The sequence below is a fragment of the Bufo bufo genome, chromosome 3 (assembly GCF_905171765.1).
Source record: "Bufo bufo chromosome 3, aBufBuf1.1, whole genome shotgun sequence".
Taxonomy (NCBI): Eukaryota; Metazoa; Chordata; class Amphibia; order Anura; family Bufonidae; genus Bufo; species Bufo bufo.
Genome location: NC_053391.1, coordinates 10,458,860 through 10,476,195, shown reverse-complemented (window position 1 = coordinate 10,476,195; position 17,336 = coordinate 10,458,860). Strand labels below are relative to the sequence as shown.

The window sequence follows — 17,336 nt, the reverse complement described above, 5'->3', positions numbered from 1 at the left end:
ATCCACACGTCCCAATCATCTCATTATTCATGGGATTGTCCAGTGCAATGGAACTCAGAAGGGGCGGGGTTTGGTGCAAATGTGCCCCAAAGTGGGCGTTTCTGCAAGGTTTTGTGGGTGACCACGGCTGGGGTATAAAATGTCCTGCTAATGGGGATCCTAATGTTGGGAGGTGTATGAGAGCCAATCAGCAGCTCTGAAAAAGGATCATGTGATGCAGTCTGTGACTGTAGGAGTCAGGAGTCCTTGCGCGTATGTCACATGATCTTTATCAGAGCTATTGACCGTAAGGATGAGAGAACCGGGTTCAGAATGGTAGACGAATCCGACTCTTTTCAGGTTTAGTTTTAGGACTAAGGGTTCTTTCACACTGGCGTTAGGCTTGTCCGGAAGGCTGTTACCCCGCGGAAATCCGTACTAACGCTTGCACACATGTGCAACGTGCTGCAGTATTTGTCCGGCATGTTTGCCATGCTGCGGCCGGATATCCGTCCCATCCCTATTATAGTGAACCCCCCCCGGCAGCACACGTGTGCAAGCGTTAGTGCAGATCCGGCAGGCTGTTCCCCCACCGGAACAGCCTGCCGGACAAGCCTAACGCACGTAGCGCCATTTTAGTGCACATGACGGCGGAAGGTCTCACATAACCCCGAGAGGAAGGGGGGTTTTTGCTCTGTTTGACGGACAGCCTGGATGAGCCAATCATGGAGACGGCCTAGCAGAACGAGCAGAAGGCCATTCTGTCCTGGGCTGTGAATGAGGGTGGTTGGTTGTGACGGTGTCTGCCAGCAAAACCATCTTAGGGAGTCAGAGAGAGTCAGAAATCAATCAGGGAGATAACCAAAAGAGATAACAGGTCTTCCTAAAAATTCTGAATCCTCGGAGGCTAGAGGGAGCTTATGTACCAGCTTTCAGGGCAACTGGAGCAACTTCTTTTCAGTCTACACCGATTCCGGGTCTGAACTGGCGAACCAGACCCGAAATTATTCTCTACTGGGTTCGCTTATCTCTAAGACGACAGTGAAATAAAACGTCAGTTAAAACGAATAAACTGTCCATTTTTAACGTACATTTTTTTTCACTGATACCTTTCTGAGAAACGGACGTTAAAAACTGAGCCATTCAATGATATGGGGGCAGTCGGTCAGTAAAAAACGGACAAGATAGAAAATGTTCTATTTTTTTTACATCTGTTAATAACCCTGTATGTAGACGACCATTGTTCTTAAAACTGACGTGTGATGGCCTTTAAAAATACGTCCATCACCTGTCCGTTTTTCACTGTCGTCTGCATGTAGCCTTACTGACTGGCTGAAAGGCCTCATGTGAATCCACAGAACTAATAAGTGACCTTTGATACAATAACTGCAAATTGTTACAAATAATGTGCTAGTTGCCTAGCAACCACTGTCCCTTACCTCCTTTCTTGTCGTCATCTTGACTGCTGTCTGCTGTGTCTTGTTTGGGTTGCTCTTTTGCAGGGGCGGCTTCTGGACTAGCGGCAGGCACATCGGCTTGTTTGGACTCATCCTTTGCTTGGTTGGCGCCTTGACCCGAAGACTTTTCTGTAGCTTCAGACTCCGTTTGCTTCTCCTCTGAAGGTTTTTTTTCTGTGTTTTTGGCCTCTTCCGCTGAACCCGCCTCCTGCTTTTTATCTTCTGAAGAACTATCTGCCTTCTTCTTATCATCTTCAGACAAAGGTCCATCACTGGTGGGTTCCTCTGTTTTTGGAGCCTCGTTTTCTTTCTTTTCGGCGTTCTCCTTAGCATCTTCTTTGTGGTTCTCCAGAGGTTCTCCACTATTCTCATCTCCTTTCTTGTCGCCCTTCAGTTTTTTCCGGATTATATGTCCGCGAAAGCTGGCCTGGATTTTGGTCGCTGCTTTATGAGCTTTGTCCTCTGGCTTGTTTGCATCTTGGTCAATTTTTTGGTCGCCCTCCTCATTTTTTTCCACCTTTGGGAGAAGACAGAGGAGAATTCAATCAGCCTGCCTCACAGCAAACATATCAGGCTCAAGTCACAAAAAATAAATAAAAAATCATTCAAGAATTTTAATATTTTTGAACCTCAGGGATTTTTTTCAACTATTAAATTAAAATAAATGACAATTCTGTACAAAGTGGAATGAATCATTCATGAGCTCCCAGAGCGCCACATTCCAGCGGTTTACTAAACGACACAGGAGTAATGATGTACTGACTACAAACCATTCATATACTTGTCATGTACAGGCGAAAAATAAGTAAAAATATCACAGAGGGGATTTCGAGCTTAGTAAAGATGCCTAATATATACAGTAAGCAGGGGTGTAGCTCTAGGGGGCGCGGAGATAGAGGTCACACCCAGGCACTGGTGCCTGGAGAAGCCAATGGACCTTCTGGTGCATTAGAAGACCCCAGTATTATAAAGAGTACCGGTAAAGCCAAAAGCTTCAAGATCCTCCTTCTATCAAGATTCCAGCCATTAGGAGATGACCAATATGGTCTCTATTACAGTTAAAGGGGTCTTATTAGTTAAAAAGTGAGGGCGTATGGTTGGCCCTATACTTCTTCATCATAAGGCAGTGGCCACTGTGAGTCGTATTCTTAGACAGTGCAAAGTACAACTCTATTAGTAAATCTGCCCCAATGTGTCCACAGAGGGCAGCGATTGGCTGCTGCGGTCACATGACATTTCACTATGGCCAATGCTACTAGAGGGCGATCAAGCAGAATTGGGCACATGTTCCTGCATAGTCATCTCACGTCGTCCTCATCCAAGAAGGAGAGGCAGGGGCTGGCCGAAGAAAGCCTTGTAGCCTGAGTGACTTGTGCCCGCCCCTGGTGCACTTAATTGCTCATTTGCATATGAGTTAAAAGTATTTTTTTCTGTTTCATTGTTTCATTTGAAAAGTAATTCTGCAGAGTCAGTGAACACTTCCAAACGTGATGCCGGAGAAGCTTTACTCTGCTGCTCCCCTTTCAAAGCGTTAGCCTTACACAAAGACTAAGGCAAGGTAACTGCAGCTGCATCCCCCTCCTCCCCCTCCTCCTCATCATCCTCCTCCTTACTGCTCCATTCCTTGGTCTTCAGTTAATGTGCTACAATCCCTGCAGGCAAGGAAAGAGGAGCTGCTGACGGCTTTAGGGCGAAGATGGCGCCACTTAATAAGATATACCGCTAAGTGCTACCAGTTTATGCAGTTGGATTACAATGGTGCAGGATTGTCACAATGTTTCTGTTTGGGGGATCTCATGACTTTTATCTGTTCACAAATCTATTGTGATCTGTTTGGATCTTTACCATCTTGGTTACTTGAATTAAAGAGTTCTACAGGATTGGAGGAACATGGCTGCTTTCTTCCTGAAACAGCGCCACACCTGTCCATGTCTGGTATTGCTGATCAGCTACAATAAAGCAAATGGGGCTGATCTGCAATACCAGGCACAACCTGTGGGCAGCTTCGGCACTATAGGCAGCAAGCAGCCATGTTTTTTAACCACTTTAAGACCTTTGGAGAACTTTAAGGACTACTTTTGAGTGTCGATCAAGCACCATAGTGCTCGGGCTGAACACATTGGGATGCTTGTGTTCTCTACCGAGCACCTGAGCACAATGGAATTCAATGGGAGAACCTGAGCAGTAAACCAGGCACCCCCTGCATTGAAGAGGGGAGGGTGTCTGGTTCATAGGAAAAGGTCAGAAATAGATGGAAACACCACTGAAATGGTTCGGGAACAGCAGGGGGAGGACGTCTGGATGCATCTTGGACTCCCAGGTCGCTGCTGGGAACGATGTTGTCCGAGTAGTACGCCACTTTTACAGACTGACAATAATACGCACAAAACCGAAGATAAAATCGATTTTAGAGGAAACATTCTTTCCTATATATTTACTTGTATATAAAGTGCAAGTGCTGCCAAAAATTACAAGGAGGAGGCACTCCGATACAACCTGTATATCACATAAAGGAGGCCCTCATTCACATTGTGGTACAATAGTTCAGGTAGTGGGACTCCTACACTCATAAAGCCTATGAACTAAGTGAAACGGCTGCCAAAAATTACAAGGAACCGGCACTCCAATACACCCTTTATTACACATAAAGGAGGGCATCAGACACACCCTTAAAAAACTATGATTGATGGCCTGCTGGTGACCCTCAAAAACATTTGGAGCAAGGGCCTGCTAATCTGACCATCTAAAACATTATGGGTGAGGGCCTGCTGCCGCTTTGGTGACTCTAGATAACCTGGGACCGATTGCATGTCCCCGTGACGGCGACGATCCATTCGGATGTCTGCCCTATCAACTTTCTATGTTCTTTTCAACGCCAACCACGGTGACCACGGGTAAGGGGGAATCAGTGTTCGATTCCGGAGAGGGAGCCTGATAAACGGCTACGGCTACCACATCCAAGCAAGACAGCATGCGCGCAAATTACCTATTAGCTATAATTAGGTGAGGGCCTGCAGGTGAGCTGACCCTCTAAAAGATTGTAGGTGAGGCCCCGCAGGTGAGCTGACCATCTAAAAGATTGTAGGTGAGGCCCCGCAGGTGAGCTGACCATCTAAAAGATTGTAGGTGAGGGCCCGCAGGTGAGCTGACCCTCTAAAAGATTGTAGGTAAGGGACTGCTGCTGAGTTGACTATTTAAAAAATTATGGGAGAGTGCCTTAAAGTGTTGAAAGCAGGCTGGGTTGCCTGAATACTTCAGCTAGGAATAATAGAATAGAACTCCGGTTCTATTTTGTTGGTTTTCAGAACTGGGGCCATGATTAAGAGGGACGGCCGGGGGCATCCATATTGTGCCGCTAGAGGTGAAATTCTTGGACCGACGCAAGACGAACCAAAGCAAAAGCATTTGCCAAGAATGTTTTCATTAATCTAAAACGGCGAAGGTTCGAAGACGATCAGATACCGATCGGATACAGTCGTAGTTCCAACCATAAACGATGACGGCCGGTGACCCGGAGGCGTTATTCCCATGCCCCGCCGAGCAGCTTCTGGGAAACCAAAGTCTTTGGGTTCCGGGGGGAGTATGGTTGCAAAGCTGAAACTTAAAGGAATTGACGTAAGGGCACCACCTGGAGTGGAGCCTGCTGCTTAATTTGACTCAACACGGGAAACCTCACCTGGCCCGGAAACGGAAATGATTGACAGATTGATAGCTCTTTCTCGATTCTGTGGGTGGTGGTGCATGGACATTCTTAGTTGGATAGTGAGACTGGATTTGTAGGTGAGGGCCTGCTGGTGAGCTGATTCTCCAAAAAATTATATGCGAGGGCCTGCTGGTGAGCTGACTCTCTAAAAAATTATATGTGAGGGCCTTCAGGTGAGCTGACCCTGTAAAAGATTGTAGGTGAGGGCCTGCTGGTGAGCTGACCCTGTAAAACATTATATGCGAGGGCCTGCTGGTGAGCTGACCTTCTAAAACATTGTAGGTGAGGGCCTGCAGGTGAGCTGACCCTCTAAAACATTATATACGAGGGCCAGCAGCTGAGCTGACTCTGTAAAACATTATATGCGAAGGGCATTATATGCGACGAATAAGCATGTTGATATGATGGTAGAGGAGGAGGAGGATGAGAAAAGGAAGATTCAACCATATACCCTTGTTTGTGATGGAAGGGGTGCAGGGAATACAGTGCATTCTGTACATTATAAACAACACATTTAAAGTGCCTTTATGTTCAGCCGCTTTCCTCTGGTGGAGTCGAGAAGTCAGGGGCAATCCAGGCCTTGTTCATTTTTATAAGAGTCAACCTGTCAGCATTTTCAGTTGACAGGCGGATACGTTTATCTGTTATAATGCCACCAGCAGCGCTAAATACCCGCTCAGACAAAACGCTGGCAGCAGGGCAGGCCAGCACCTCCAAGGTGTAGAGCGCCAGTTCATGCCACGTGTCCAGCTTGGACATCCAGTAGTTGTAAGGCACTGAGGGATCATTGAGGACGCTGACAAGGTGTGCTATTTACTCCTTCACCATCTTTCAAAAACTTTCCCTCCTTGTGACACTAGGCCGCGCATCAGGGTGAGGGTGCTGGCGGGGTGTCATGAAACTGTCCCAGGCTTTGGAGAGTGTTGCTCTGCCTCTGTTGGAACTGCTGTGTGTTCCCCTTGTCTCTCCTCCTCGGTTGGCCAAGGAAATACGGACTCTGCCACCAGCGTTGTAAGATGTAAATTTTTGGAGCAATTTTTCAACAAGGATCTTCTGGTATTGTACCGTTTTGCTCATCCTCTCCACCAGAGGAATGAGAGATGAGAAGTTCTCTTTGTAGCAGGGGTCGAGAAGGGTGAACAACCAGTAATCGGTGTTGTCTAAAATGCGTATAACGCGCGGGTTGCGGGAAAAGCAGCCTAACATGAAGTCAGCCATGTGTGCCAGAGTACCAACAGGCAAGACTTCGCTGTCGTCATCAGGAGGATCACTCTCAATATCCTCATCCTCTTCCTCTTCTTCTGCCCACCCACGCTAAACAGATGGAATTAAACTTCCGTGGGTATTACCCTCTGTAGCGGAGGCAACAGTCTCCTGCTCCTCCTCTTCATCGTCCAATTCGCGCTGAGAAGACAAACTGAGGGTGGTCTGGCTATCACCCTGTGTAATGTCTTCCACCATTTCCACCTCATCCACATCCAAAGTGTCGTCCTTAATTGTGAGCAGCGAGCGTTTGAGTAGACACAGAAGTGGGATGGTTACGCTGATAATAGCGTTATCGCCGCTCACCATCTGTGTTGATTCCTTAAAGTTGTGTAAAACCTCACAGAGGTCAGACATCAATGCCCACTCCTCGCTTGTGAATAGCGGAAGCTGACTGGAAAGGCGACAACCATGTTGCAGCTGGTATTCCACTACTGCGCTCTCCTGCTCACAAAGCCTGGCCAACATGTGGAATGTCGAGTTCCAGCGCGTGCTCACGTCGCACAACAGTCGATGAGCTGGCAATTTCAAGCGCTGCTGCAGCGTTGACAGACCGGCTGAAGCTGTCGATGACTTGCAGAAATGTGCACACATGCCGCGCACCTTCACCAGTAGCTCAGGCAAATTGGGGTAGGTTTTGAGAAACCGCTGAACCACAAAGTTGAACACGTGGGCTAGGCATGCGATGTGTGTGAGCTTGCCGAGCTCCAAAGCCGCCACCAAGTTACGGCCATTATCAGACACAACCATGCCTGGTTGTAGGTTGAGTGGCAAGAGCCACAGCTCAGTCTGGTCTCTTATACCCTGCCATAGCTCTGCGGCGGTGTGCTGTTTGTCCCCTAAGCATATCAGCTTCAGCACGGCCTGTTGCCGCTTCCCCACTGCAGTGCTACACTGCTCCCAGCTACCGACTGATGACTGACTGGTGCTGCACGCGGATAAATCGGAGGTGGAAGTGGAGGAGGTAGAGGAGGAGAAGTGGGGTTTGGAGTCACTAACGTAGGTGCTGGCGGAAACCCTGATCGACGTAGGGCCCGACGTAGCACCTTTGCCATCCCAGGGTACGACTCGCTCCCGGCTCCCGGCCTCCACAACATTTACCCAGTGTGCCGTCAGAGAAATGTAGCGTCCCTGGCCGAATGCACTTGTCCATGTGTCCGTGGTTAAGTGGATCTTCCCAGTAACTGCGTTGGTCAGGGCACGTGTGATGTTTTACAGGATACATGTTGGTGTAAGGCGGGCACGGCACACCTTGAAAAATAGTGGCGGCAGGGGACTGTGTAATGCGGGATGGCCGCTGACATCAGGCTGCGGAAGCCCTCAGTGTCCACAAGCCTAAAGGGCAACATTTCCAGGGCCAGTAATTTGGAAAACTGCACATTTAGTGCTATGGCCTGTGGGTGGGTGGCTGGGTATTTTCGCTTGCGTTCAAAGGCCTGGGGTAAGGATATTTGGATGCTGTGCTGGGACACGGAAGTGGATGTGGTCACTGATAGTTCTTGCGAAGGTCCAGGGTGGGAGGCATCTGGGCCTGCGCCTTCGACAGGGGATTGGCCAGCACATAACACAGGGGAAGAGGAGGCAGTGGTGTGACCCGCAGACACAGATTGTGGACCCAGGCGTTCGTCCCACTTATTACGGTGCTTGGATGCCATGTGGCAGATCATGCTAGGGGTGGTAAGGTTGCTTGTGTTCACGCCCCGACTTATTTTTCGTATGGCACAGGTAGCAAACTGCTATTTTTTTGTCGCACTTTCCTCAAAAAAGCGCAATACTGCGGAGCATCTACCCCTTGGCAAGGGAGATTTCCGAAATGGGGTCCTCCGTGGAACAGTTGCGGGCCTTCTCCTTTTTGCCACCCCACTGCCTCTTCCAGCCTGTTGTGGTGCTGCAGATCCCTCCCCCTCTGCACTGCTGTCCTCGCTCGGCTTTCCACCTTCCCGGGTTGGGTCAGTGACCTCATCATCCACCACCTCCTCTTCCACTTCCTCACTCTGATAATCCTCCTGATTTGTTGACCTAACCACAACCTCAGTGATTGACAACTGTGTCTCATCCTCTTCATCAACCTCTTGAGACAGTAATTGTGGTCGACTCATTGGCAACTGTGTCTCATCATTATCCACCTCATTAAACAGTAATTGCCATTCCCCACCATCATCTTCTTGTGACTGTGGATGCTCAAGAGGTTGGGAATCAGGGCACAATATCTCATGTCCCTCTTCAAGCGTGCTTTGTCGAGAGGGCCAAATCAAGTTATGGCGATGAAAAGAGGTCCTCGTAATATCCGAGTGTGGGATCACTTGTTTGGCCAGACTGTATATGGTGGGAGGAAGGAGGATCAGGGTGAGGATTGTGTTGACCAGACTCCTGGCTACTGAGACTGGACTTGGTGGAAGACAGGGTGGTGCTTAACTGACTGACTGCAATCCAACCGACCACCTGGTCACACTGGTTTGACTTCAAGAGCGTTGTCCTGCACCGCCCTGCAAACTGGGACATGAAGCTAGGTATCGTGGATGAGTGTGATTCTTGTGCTCTGGCAGCAGGCACAGTTTCTCCGTGCCCAGAGCCACGGCCTCTGAGTGCACCATCAGCATCACAGCCACTGCCACGTCCCTTACTGCTTGCCTTCTTCATTTTAAATGTGATATATGCTTAAAAGTATGTCACACGTACAGTAGCGTAGGATTTGGAAGTGTATTAGCAAACAAATTTAAAAATGTATTTGTGATTAGGAAACGTTATACAGGACAGGTACCTGTCACGATCAGTGTGGGGGGGAAACTCCACACTGAACCCAGGAGGGAAGGGGAACAGTAACTAGGCCTGGAAACTAGGGAAGGAACAGGTCACCTCCTAAACAACCCTAATCCAGCCCCTAGCTACCTATCAATATGAATAGACCTTGAAGGTAGGAATATTTATAAGCTGTATACCAAGGCCCTTATATCCCTATAAGGCCCTGGAATGAGGTTAGGACCAGAGACAACCCATTCCTCCCCAGATGTAGTGATGAGCGGCAGGTGCCATATTCGATTTCAACGAAATTCTCGAATATTCGATAGAATATTCGTTTCATATTCGTCGAAATCGAATATTCGTCATTATTCTAGTTATCGCGATTAATATGCGATTTAAATAATCGCTTATTGCGATTTTAACTTAAGGCTACTTTCCTATTGGTTTGATATCTAGAATTAGCGAAGATGACGAATATGACGAATGCATTCGTCATATTCCTCAAAACGAAGATAACGAAGTATTCTCCATCTTCGTTTTAGCTACCTATTCGTCAACTTCGCTAATTCTAGCAATCAAATAGGAAAGTTGACTATAGAGACAGCTGTGTTTAATTCGCTATGCGATTATATTACTTTGCTTTTTAAAAAATAAATTGAATAGTTAAATACTTGATTATTATAATGATTCTATTTATAAAAAAAAAAGAATATAATCGCATAGCGAATTAAACTTAGCTGTCTCTATAGTCAACCTTCCTATTTGATTGCTAGAATTAGCGAAGTTGACGAATATGGAGCTAAAACGAAGATGGAGAATACTTCGTTATCTTCGTTTTGAGGAATATGACGAATACATTCGTCATATTCGCTAATTCTACCAAGCCAACCATAGTAAACCAGGTCCAAGTGGAAATAGCAATTCGATTAATTCAAGTTATAATAATCGAATTTCGATTTTAACTTAGCACTGCTATATTCCATATTAGGCTAGAATTAACGAATATGGAATATAGCAGTGCTAAGTTAAAATCGAAATTCGATTATTATAACTTGAAATAATCGAATTGCGATATCAATGTAATTCTCAAATCCGACAGTACATTCTAGTATGGAGACGTTCCCATGGTGATGGGGACGCTCCATGAGCACGGAAGTCGTCAGAAGCGGCAACGGGCACTGACTGGAGCAGCGAGGAAGCCAGGAATCCTAAGGACAGGTAAGAACTACTTTTGGGAAGGAAGTGGGAAAGAAAAAAATATAACAATAAAAAAAAAACAACGAATATTCTAAATATCGAATTTATAGCACTATATTTGAAATATTAGCGAATTAGCGAAGTGCCGATATTCGCTAACAAAAATTCGACATTCGAATATTCGCGCTCAATACTACCCAGATGGACGAATGGAAGTCTCTGTCTCAGGCCCAGATACAAACAACAGGGAATATAACAAACACAAACAATAAGAAAAGACAAGACTTATCTGAAAGTAGAAAACTGGCAACTCCAGAAACACCACAGAGGACAACCGACCAGCTAGTTAGAAGGCAGGAAGAAAATCTATAAATCGCACCTCCAAGAGTGAGAAGCGGCTACTTATGGGAAAGGTAAATTACCAACAAGCAATACCTGAAGCAACGGGTGTGGCATTCACCAAAACACAGACACAATAAGATCCACAGTGAACTTGTCAATTTAACCCACGAGTTGCTAGTCTCTCCGATCTCCTGGTACCTGCCACGGGAACGTCATTGTTCACAGTGTCTACGGAAAAAGGTACACTGGATGTCACTGATATTTTAGGGATGCGCACACTTTAAACAGGAGATGGGGCGCAGATAATTTAACTGTCATGTTGAGTTATTGTAATCGTCTCGATCACTGGCATTTACAAAATCATTGAGACTTCCAGTAATAACGTCAGAGATCTCCCGACTACAGCTCCACCTAGTGGTAGACCATATATATATATATTTTAAAGGGAATGTCTCACACATATAATTTTAGTGAGCAATGCTGGATTTTTTGAAATTCTGGAGTTGCAGCTGCGGCAGAGACGTAAGTCGCTCTGCTAAACTGTGATATTTGGGCGTGCGACGGGTGTCACGCCCAAAATCGCCGTGTAGCCGAACCATAATTCCAAAAAAAAAAAACATTCAAATGAAAAGACACCCATGATATACATGGCAAGTGTTCAAGATGGGATTAGTTGCAGCTTTATGGCCCAATCCCATGGCACAATCATGTGTATTTTATATGGTTTTATTGTTTACAGTGTTTTACACAAAATTATTTTTAGATTAGAAAAATGAGATTTTTTTTTGCAGCAGTCTCTCTATATAAGGGCTTGTTCACACAAACGTGCCGTGTTTTGCGGTCCGCAAATTGTGGATCCGCAAAACACGGATGCCGCCCGTGTGCCTTCCGCAATTTGCGGAACGGACGGCCCTTTATATAAATGGACAAGAATAGGACATGATCTATAATTTTTGCGGGGCCATGGAACGGAGCAACGGATGCGGACAGCACACAGAGTGCTATCAGCATCTTTTGCGGCCCCATTGAAGAGAATGGCTCAGATGCGGAACCAAACCGCGGTCGTGTGAATAAGCCCTAATAATGATATTATTTCCTGTCGGGGTATCAGGCAATTAGACCTTGCCTTTGGTCTGTATGATCATTAGGATATGTTTTTCACCTCCTACTGTGGTTGGGGGCCATAATTAGGTCTCTTTTTTTGTAAAAACAGAAAAAAAAAATCAGTTCTGTTCTCCCAAAAAAAAATTGATATAATGTGATGCAAAAACTACAGATATTTACAATTATGTCAAGGGAGAACAGAAAGTGCTCTAGTGAAAGGGTTAAATAAAAACCTCTGCAGTTGTCAGACTTGCACCTAGAGGCTCAGTAGGCTTGTGCCTATAGGCAGCTCCGAAAAAGTGTGCCTGCCACATATCTGAGCCTTATGAATCCAGCCTAAGGTGTGGCCGGCATGATAGGCGGAGTCTAAGGCGACAGATACTCTGCGCCTGCAAGCTCCTGAGGCGTCTTGAGGCCGCTTCCTCCCTCCTCCCAGCGCATTGTATCCCCAGCTCTTGTAGAAATTATTCTTAAGTCTGAAAGTGAAAAATAAAACCAAACCAAACCGAGGCGTGAGAATGATTCACAGCGACGAGCCCTCAGTCTTTGTGTTAATTGCAATCAGGCGCAGAAAGTGCAGGCGGCTAATAATAGACGAGCCAGAGATAATAGAGGGGGTCTTGCCACCAATGTTTGAGAAGTGACATCAGGGATATTCCGATAAGCAGCACATGACCAGACCCCAGACCAAACCCCCTAAACTAATACAGGACCCTGGCAAGACCCCCTAAACCTGTGCTGGCTCCCAAAATGCACACTTGCTTGGCTGTTCTCAGAACTTCCATAGAAATGAATGGAGCATGCTGGGAATCGTAGTTTCACCACAGCTGGAGTGCCGGACGTTAGCCATCACTGACCTAACTGAAAGAAACCACAGACCAGACCTCCTAAACTGATACAGACCCCAAACCAGGGTTTCTCAACTCCGGTCCTCGGGACCCACCTGCCGGTTATGTTTTCAGGATTTCCTTGGTATTGAGCAGGTGATATAATTAGTGTCCATGCATCAGGACTTACCACAGGTCTTCATTCTGTGGGATATTCTCAAATCCTGACCGGTAGGTGGGTCCCGAGGACCGGAGTGGAGAAACTCTAACCCTAACCCTAAATAAATTCAGACCCTAGACCGGACCCCCTAAACTAATACTGACTACAGACCTGACCTCCTAAACTGATATGGACCCCAGACCAAACCCCCTAAAGTAATCGAAACCAAAGACCAGACCACCTAAACTAACACAGACCCCAGATCAGACACCCCTAAACTAATAACGACCCGAGACCTGATCCCTGAAAACTAATACATAACGCAGACCAGGACTCCTCAACTAAAACAGACCCAGACCAGACCCCCGAAACGGATACAGACCTCAAACAAGTCCCCTCAACTAATACAGACCCCAGACCAGAAGTCCTAAGCCAATCAGGTCCCAGACCAGACCCCCTAATCAGGCTGAGACCAAAACCAATAAATACAGAGCCTAGACCAAACCTCCTAAACTAATACAGACCCCAAACCAGACCCCCTAAACTAATAGAGACCCCAGCCAGACCTCCTAAATAAATTCAGACCCCAGACCAGATCCCCTCAACTAATTCTGACTACAGACCTGACCTCCTAAACTAATATGGAACCCAGACCAGACCCCCTAGATACAGACACCAGGTAAGACCCCCTAAACTAACACAGAACCCAGATCAGACCCCCTAAACTAATAAAAAAAACAGACCAGACCCCATCAACTAATACAGCACCCAGACCAGAAGCCCTAAGCTAATCAGGACCCGGACCAGACCCCCTAATCAGGCTGAGACCAAAACCAATAAATAAATACAGACCCCAGACCAAACCCCCTAAACTAATACAGACCCCAAACCAGACGGCCTAAACTAATAGAGACCCCAGCCAGACTTCCTAAATAAATTCAGACCCATACCAGATCCCCTAAACTAATACTGACTACAAACCTGACCTCCTAAACTAATATGGACCCCAGACCAGACACCAGGCAAGATCCCCTAAACTAACACAGACCCCATATCAGACCCCCTAAACTAATACAGACTCCAGACCAGACCCCTGTAACTAATTTTAAAAAAAACAGACCAGACCCCCTCAACTAACATACCCAAGACCAGACCCCCTCAACTAATACAGACTCCAGACCAGATGCCATAAGCTTATCAGGCCCAGAATAGAAAACAATAAATAAATACAGACCCCAGATCAGATCCCTAAACTAATCAGGCTTCAGGCCAGACTGCTGAACTGATACAAATCCCAAACCAGACCCCCTGAACTAATCAGGCCCCAGACCATACTCTATAAATAAATTCAGACCCCCAAAACAGACCCCATAAGCTCATACAGACCCCAGACCAGTCTCCCTAAATTAATCAGGCGCCAGACCAGACTGCTGAGCTAATCCAAACCCAAACCAGACCCCCTAAACTAATACAGACCCCAGATCAGACCCCCTAAACTAATGCACACCCCAGACTAGACCCCCTAAACTAATAGAAACCCTAGAATACACCCCTCAAAGAGATACAGACTTCAGATCAGACCCCCTAAATTAATCAGACCAGACCAGATCGCCTTAAACATTAATTTCCCCTTTAATTCTGGTGCATGGAGGGTCCATGGAGTCGTTCTGTCTTCTGTAAGTAAAGCTCCATCCTCATAGAATGAAAAGTTTCTCCACTTTCTAATAAACTCTAGGGGTCATTTACTAATATCGCTGTGCCAGTGTTTGGTGTAAAAAACCGCTGCATGACCCCCAATAGTTTGTCGCTTTCCAGGTGTTAAAGTTGTCAAAAAACTACTCCAGACGTACACCTCGTCATAATGTAGGCGCATCCCCCGGCAGTGTAGGGACTATAAAGGCTGGTGCAGAAAATCTATTTTCGATAAATGATACATTTTCAGGCTGTTTGCTGTCAGTGAATGGGAACATTTCTAATTAAAATCAGCTGACAGTAATATGGCAAGGGCGCTCTGCCACGGCACCGTTGCTGGCACATGGCACAATGCATTGGGGGGCCGTTGTAGGTTTTGTATTGTGGCCAGCCTGGCCAGTTGTCACTTGCATGACTCTTGCCCCATGTCCCCCATCTGTGCACCCACCCTTCATCCTGTTATTCCCCTGGCTTTAGATCCTGGCACTGCTAATTATAAAAGCTGGCGGAACCCATCCTAGGTGACATGGAGCCATCTGTAGCCCTGGAATTCCTGTCTCATCGTAACCTGGCAGCCGGCGCTGGAGATGTCGCCTGTCAGCGACTGTGCAGACGCTGCCGCCGGGTTGTCTCCATAAATCAGTGGCTGTATGAATGTCGGGTATGAATATTAGCCATGTGCTACACGCATTACCACGCTTTCTTTCCTTTTTATTGCTTTTTTTCCAGATTTTTAAAAAATATTATGTTTATGATTAAACACTGCACCAAAACGGCAAAACGTTTTCGTGCATTTACAGTTACAGCTGTGGGTGATCAACACCTGCAACATGCATGCTTCTTCTTAAAGGGCCAGTCCAGTTTTATGTAAATAAAGTATGATGGAAAAGTTCTGCAACTTTCTAACATACTTTGTGTTTGAAGATCTCTGCTTGCTGTGAGCAAATGGGAACCTTCGCGTTTAAGAAGCCCTCCTGACCTAGTCCAGCTGAGCCAAAACCAGGCGTGAAGCCTCCACAGACATAAGGTATAAGGGAAAGATCTGCACCTGTTCTGTGTTTAGAGTCACACCTGGTTTTGGCTTAAAATCACTGATGGATATCACTGATCGAACACTGACTGTGTGAGAATGAGGCTTAATGGAGCAGAGCTGCAATACCAGACACAACCAGTGTGCATGGATGGCGCTGTTTGTAGAAGAAAGCAGCCATCTTTTTCTAATCCTGGACAACCCCTTTAGAGAACTTCTCGTACTCCCATACAAAAACGTGTTGCCTATGACGAGCCAGTATACTGTAAAATATCCGATAGACGTTGAGTTTTACAGTATGTAAATATTCTGCTTGCTCTGGAGTTGCTATGGTAACATTAACATACTAACTCTGCAAAGATATCCTGCTTCATGACCTCCATGTTCCTAAGGGTGCATGCGCAGAAGAGATAATCCATGGAAGCTTCCCTGCCACCACGCCAAGCATCTCTGAGCAGCCCCAAAACGTTTTTCATTCTTACCATATAAAGGACACCCCTTGCCGCTGGCTTTTGGGGTCAACCTCCCTGACCAGGCTCCAAGGAGCCCCAGGGTCTAGACAATTTTCTGCAAGCAGCACAACCTGCCATGGACTCCAGGGTGGGAGCTCTGTCCCACACTGATACATTGTAACAATCTCAATTTGAACTATGTAAACAACAATGTTTCCAATAACTGACAATAATACTGTAAATGACATGGAAGGGAAATAGAGCCGGATGGGCCCTTTAACGACAGGTTTTGTTTGGCCCTGTTGCAGGTTTCATGAGTGGGACGTCCGTGGAGACACAATCTCCTTCTGGTTCTATCGTTAGACCGGCCGCTTTGGACGGGTGTGATCCGGGACGTCCAGGCTTCTTCATGTTACATTTTATGTGGGATATTAGATACAAGATTTTCGGTTGTGAACGAGCGTCCCAGCGGAAGCCAGGCTGTAAATCACCTTCCCCCTGCCTGCTCCCCACATCTGCGGACTTGGCAGGCTCAGATCCCAGGGCAATAATCTGTAGGTGGATCGGCCCGTCCGGAGTCATACAATATACAGCACATATCATATGAGCAGCCATAGATATTGGATGGCTCTGCAGTTAAGGGTTGTGTCATAAAACTATGAGGGCAGGGGAATGGGGCTTCCGTGGTATCTGCCCCAGGTGTTAAATTCCGGGGGGTGAATCAATACACAAGCATTGTGCCTTGGCCAGGGTACTTAAAGGGGAATATTTGCCTTTGGTGGGGAAAGCTTGGCTTCTTCTAAATAAGGGCTCATGCACATGAACCTATTTTCTTTCCGCTTCTGTTTTTTATTTGCGGTCCACAAAAACTCTGCGCATTCCGTTTCCGTAATTTCCGTATTTGTGTTCCACAAAAGAGTAGTGCATGTCTATTATTGTCCTCAAATCACGGTCCGAGGCCCTATTCAAGTGAATGGGTCCGCAAAAAATACATCCGTATTTTGCGGATTCATACTGTAGAAATGCTATGTATGCCCAGCCTGTAGTGCTCATGTGTTTGGTGATTAATAAGTTACTGTTTCCGTTTCCAATCCACAAAAAACGGATATGTTTTGTGGAATAACGGAACGAGAGAGGACTTAAATCAGAGAAAAAAAACCTCAGATATGAAATAACGGATCCGTAAAAAACAGACCGCAAAACAACAACGGTCGTGTGCATGAGCCCTAAGAGTAGTATTATACCCCCCATTGTCATGTCCCAGAAAACAGGGCTAGGGCTTATGCTAATGACCCCCAAAGTGTGGATTTCTGGGAGGTTTTTATGAACGTTCGCCAGTGGATTGGCGGAGCAGCTTGAAATGTCACGTGAATAGAGTGTGGTCATCA

General features: G+C 46.5%; 1 protein-coding gene across 1 annotated transcript in view; it reads right to left on the bottom strand.

Annotated features, from left to right (window-relative positions):
* Window positions 1-17,336, bottom strand: part of GAP43 (growth associated protein 43) — a 71,563-nt gene that overhangs the window by 28,254 nt on the left and 25,973 nt on the right. Inside the window, exon 2 of the mRNA XM_040421737.1 lies at window positions 1,419-1,953. Within this exon, the coding sequence (XP_040277671.1) occupies window positions 1,419-1,953 (535 nt within the window). The remainder of the gene's footprint in view (window positions 1-1,418; window positions 1,954-17,336) is intronic.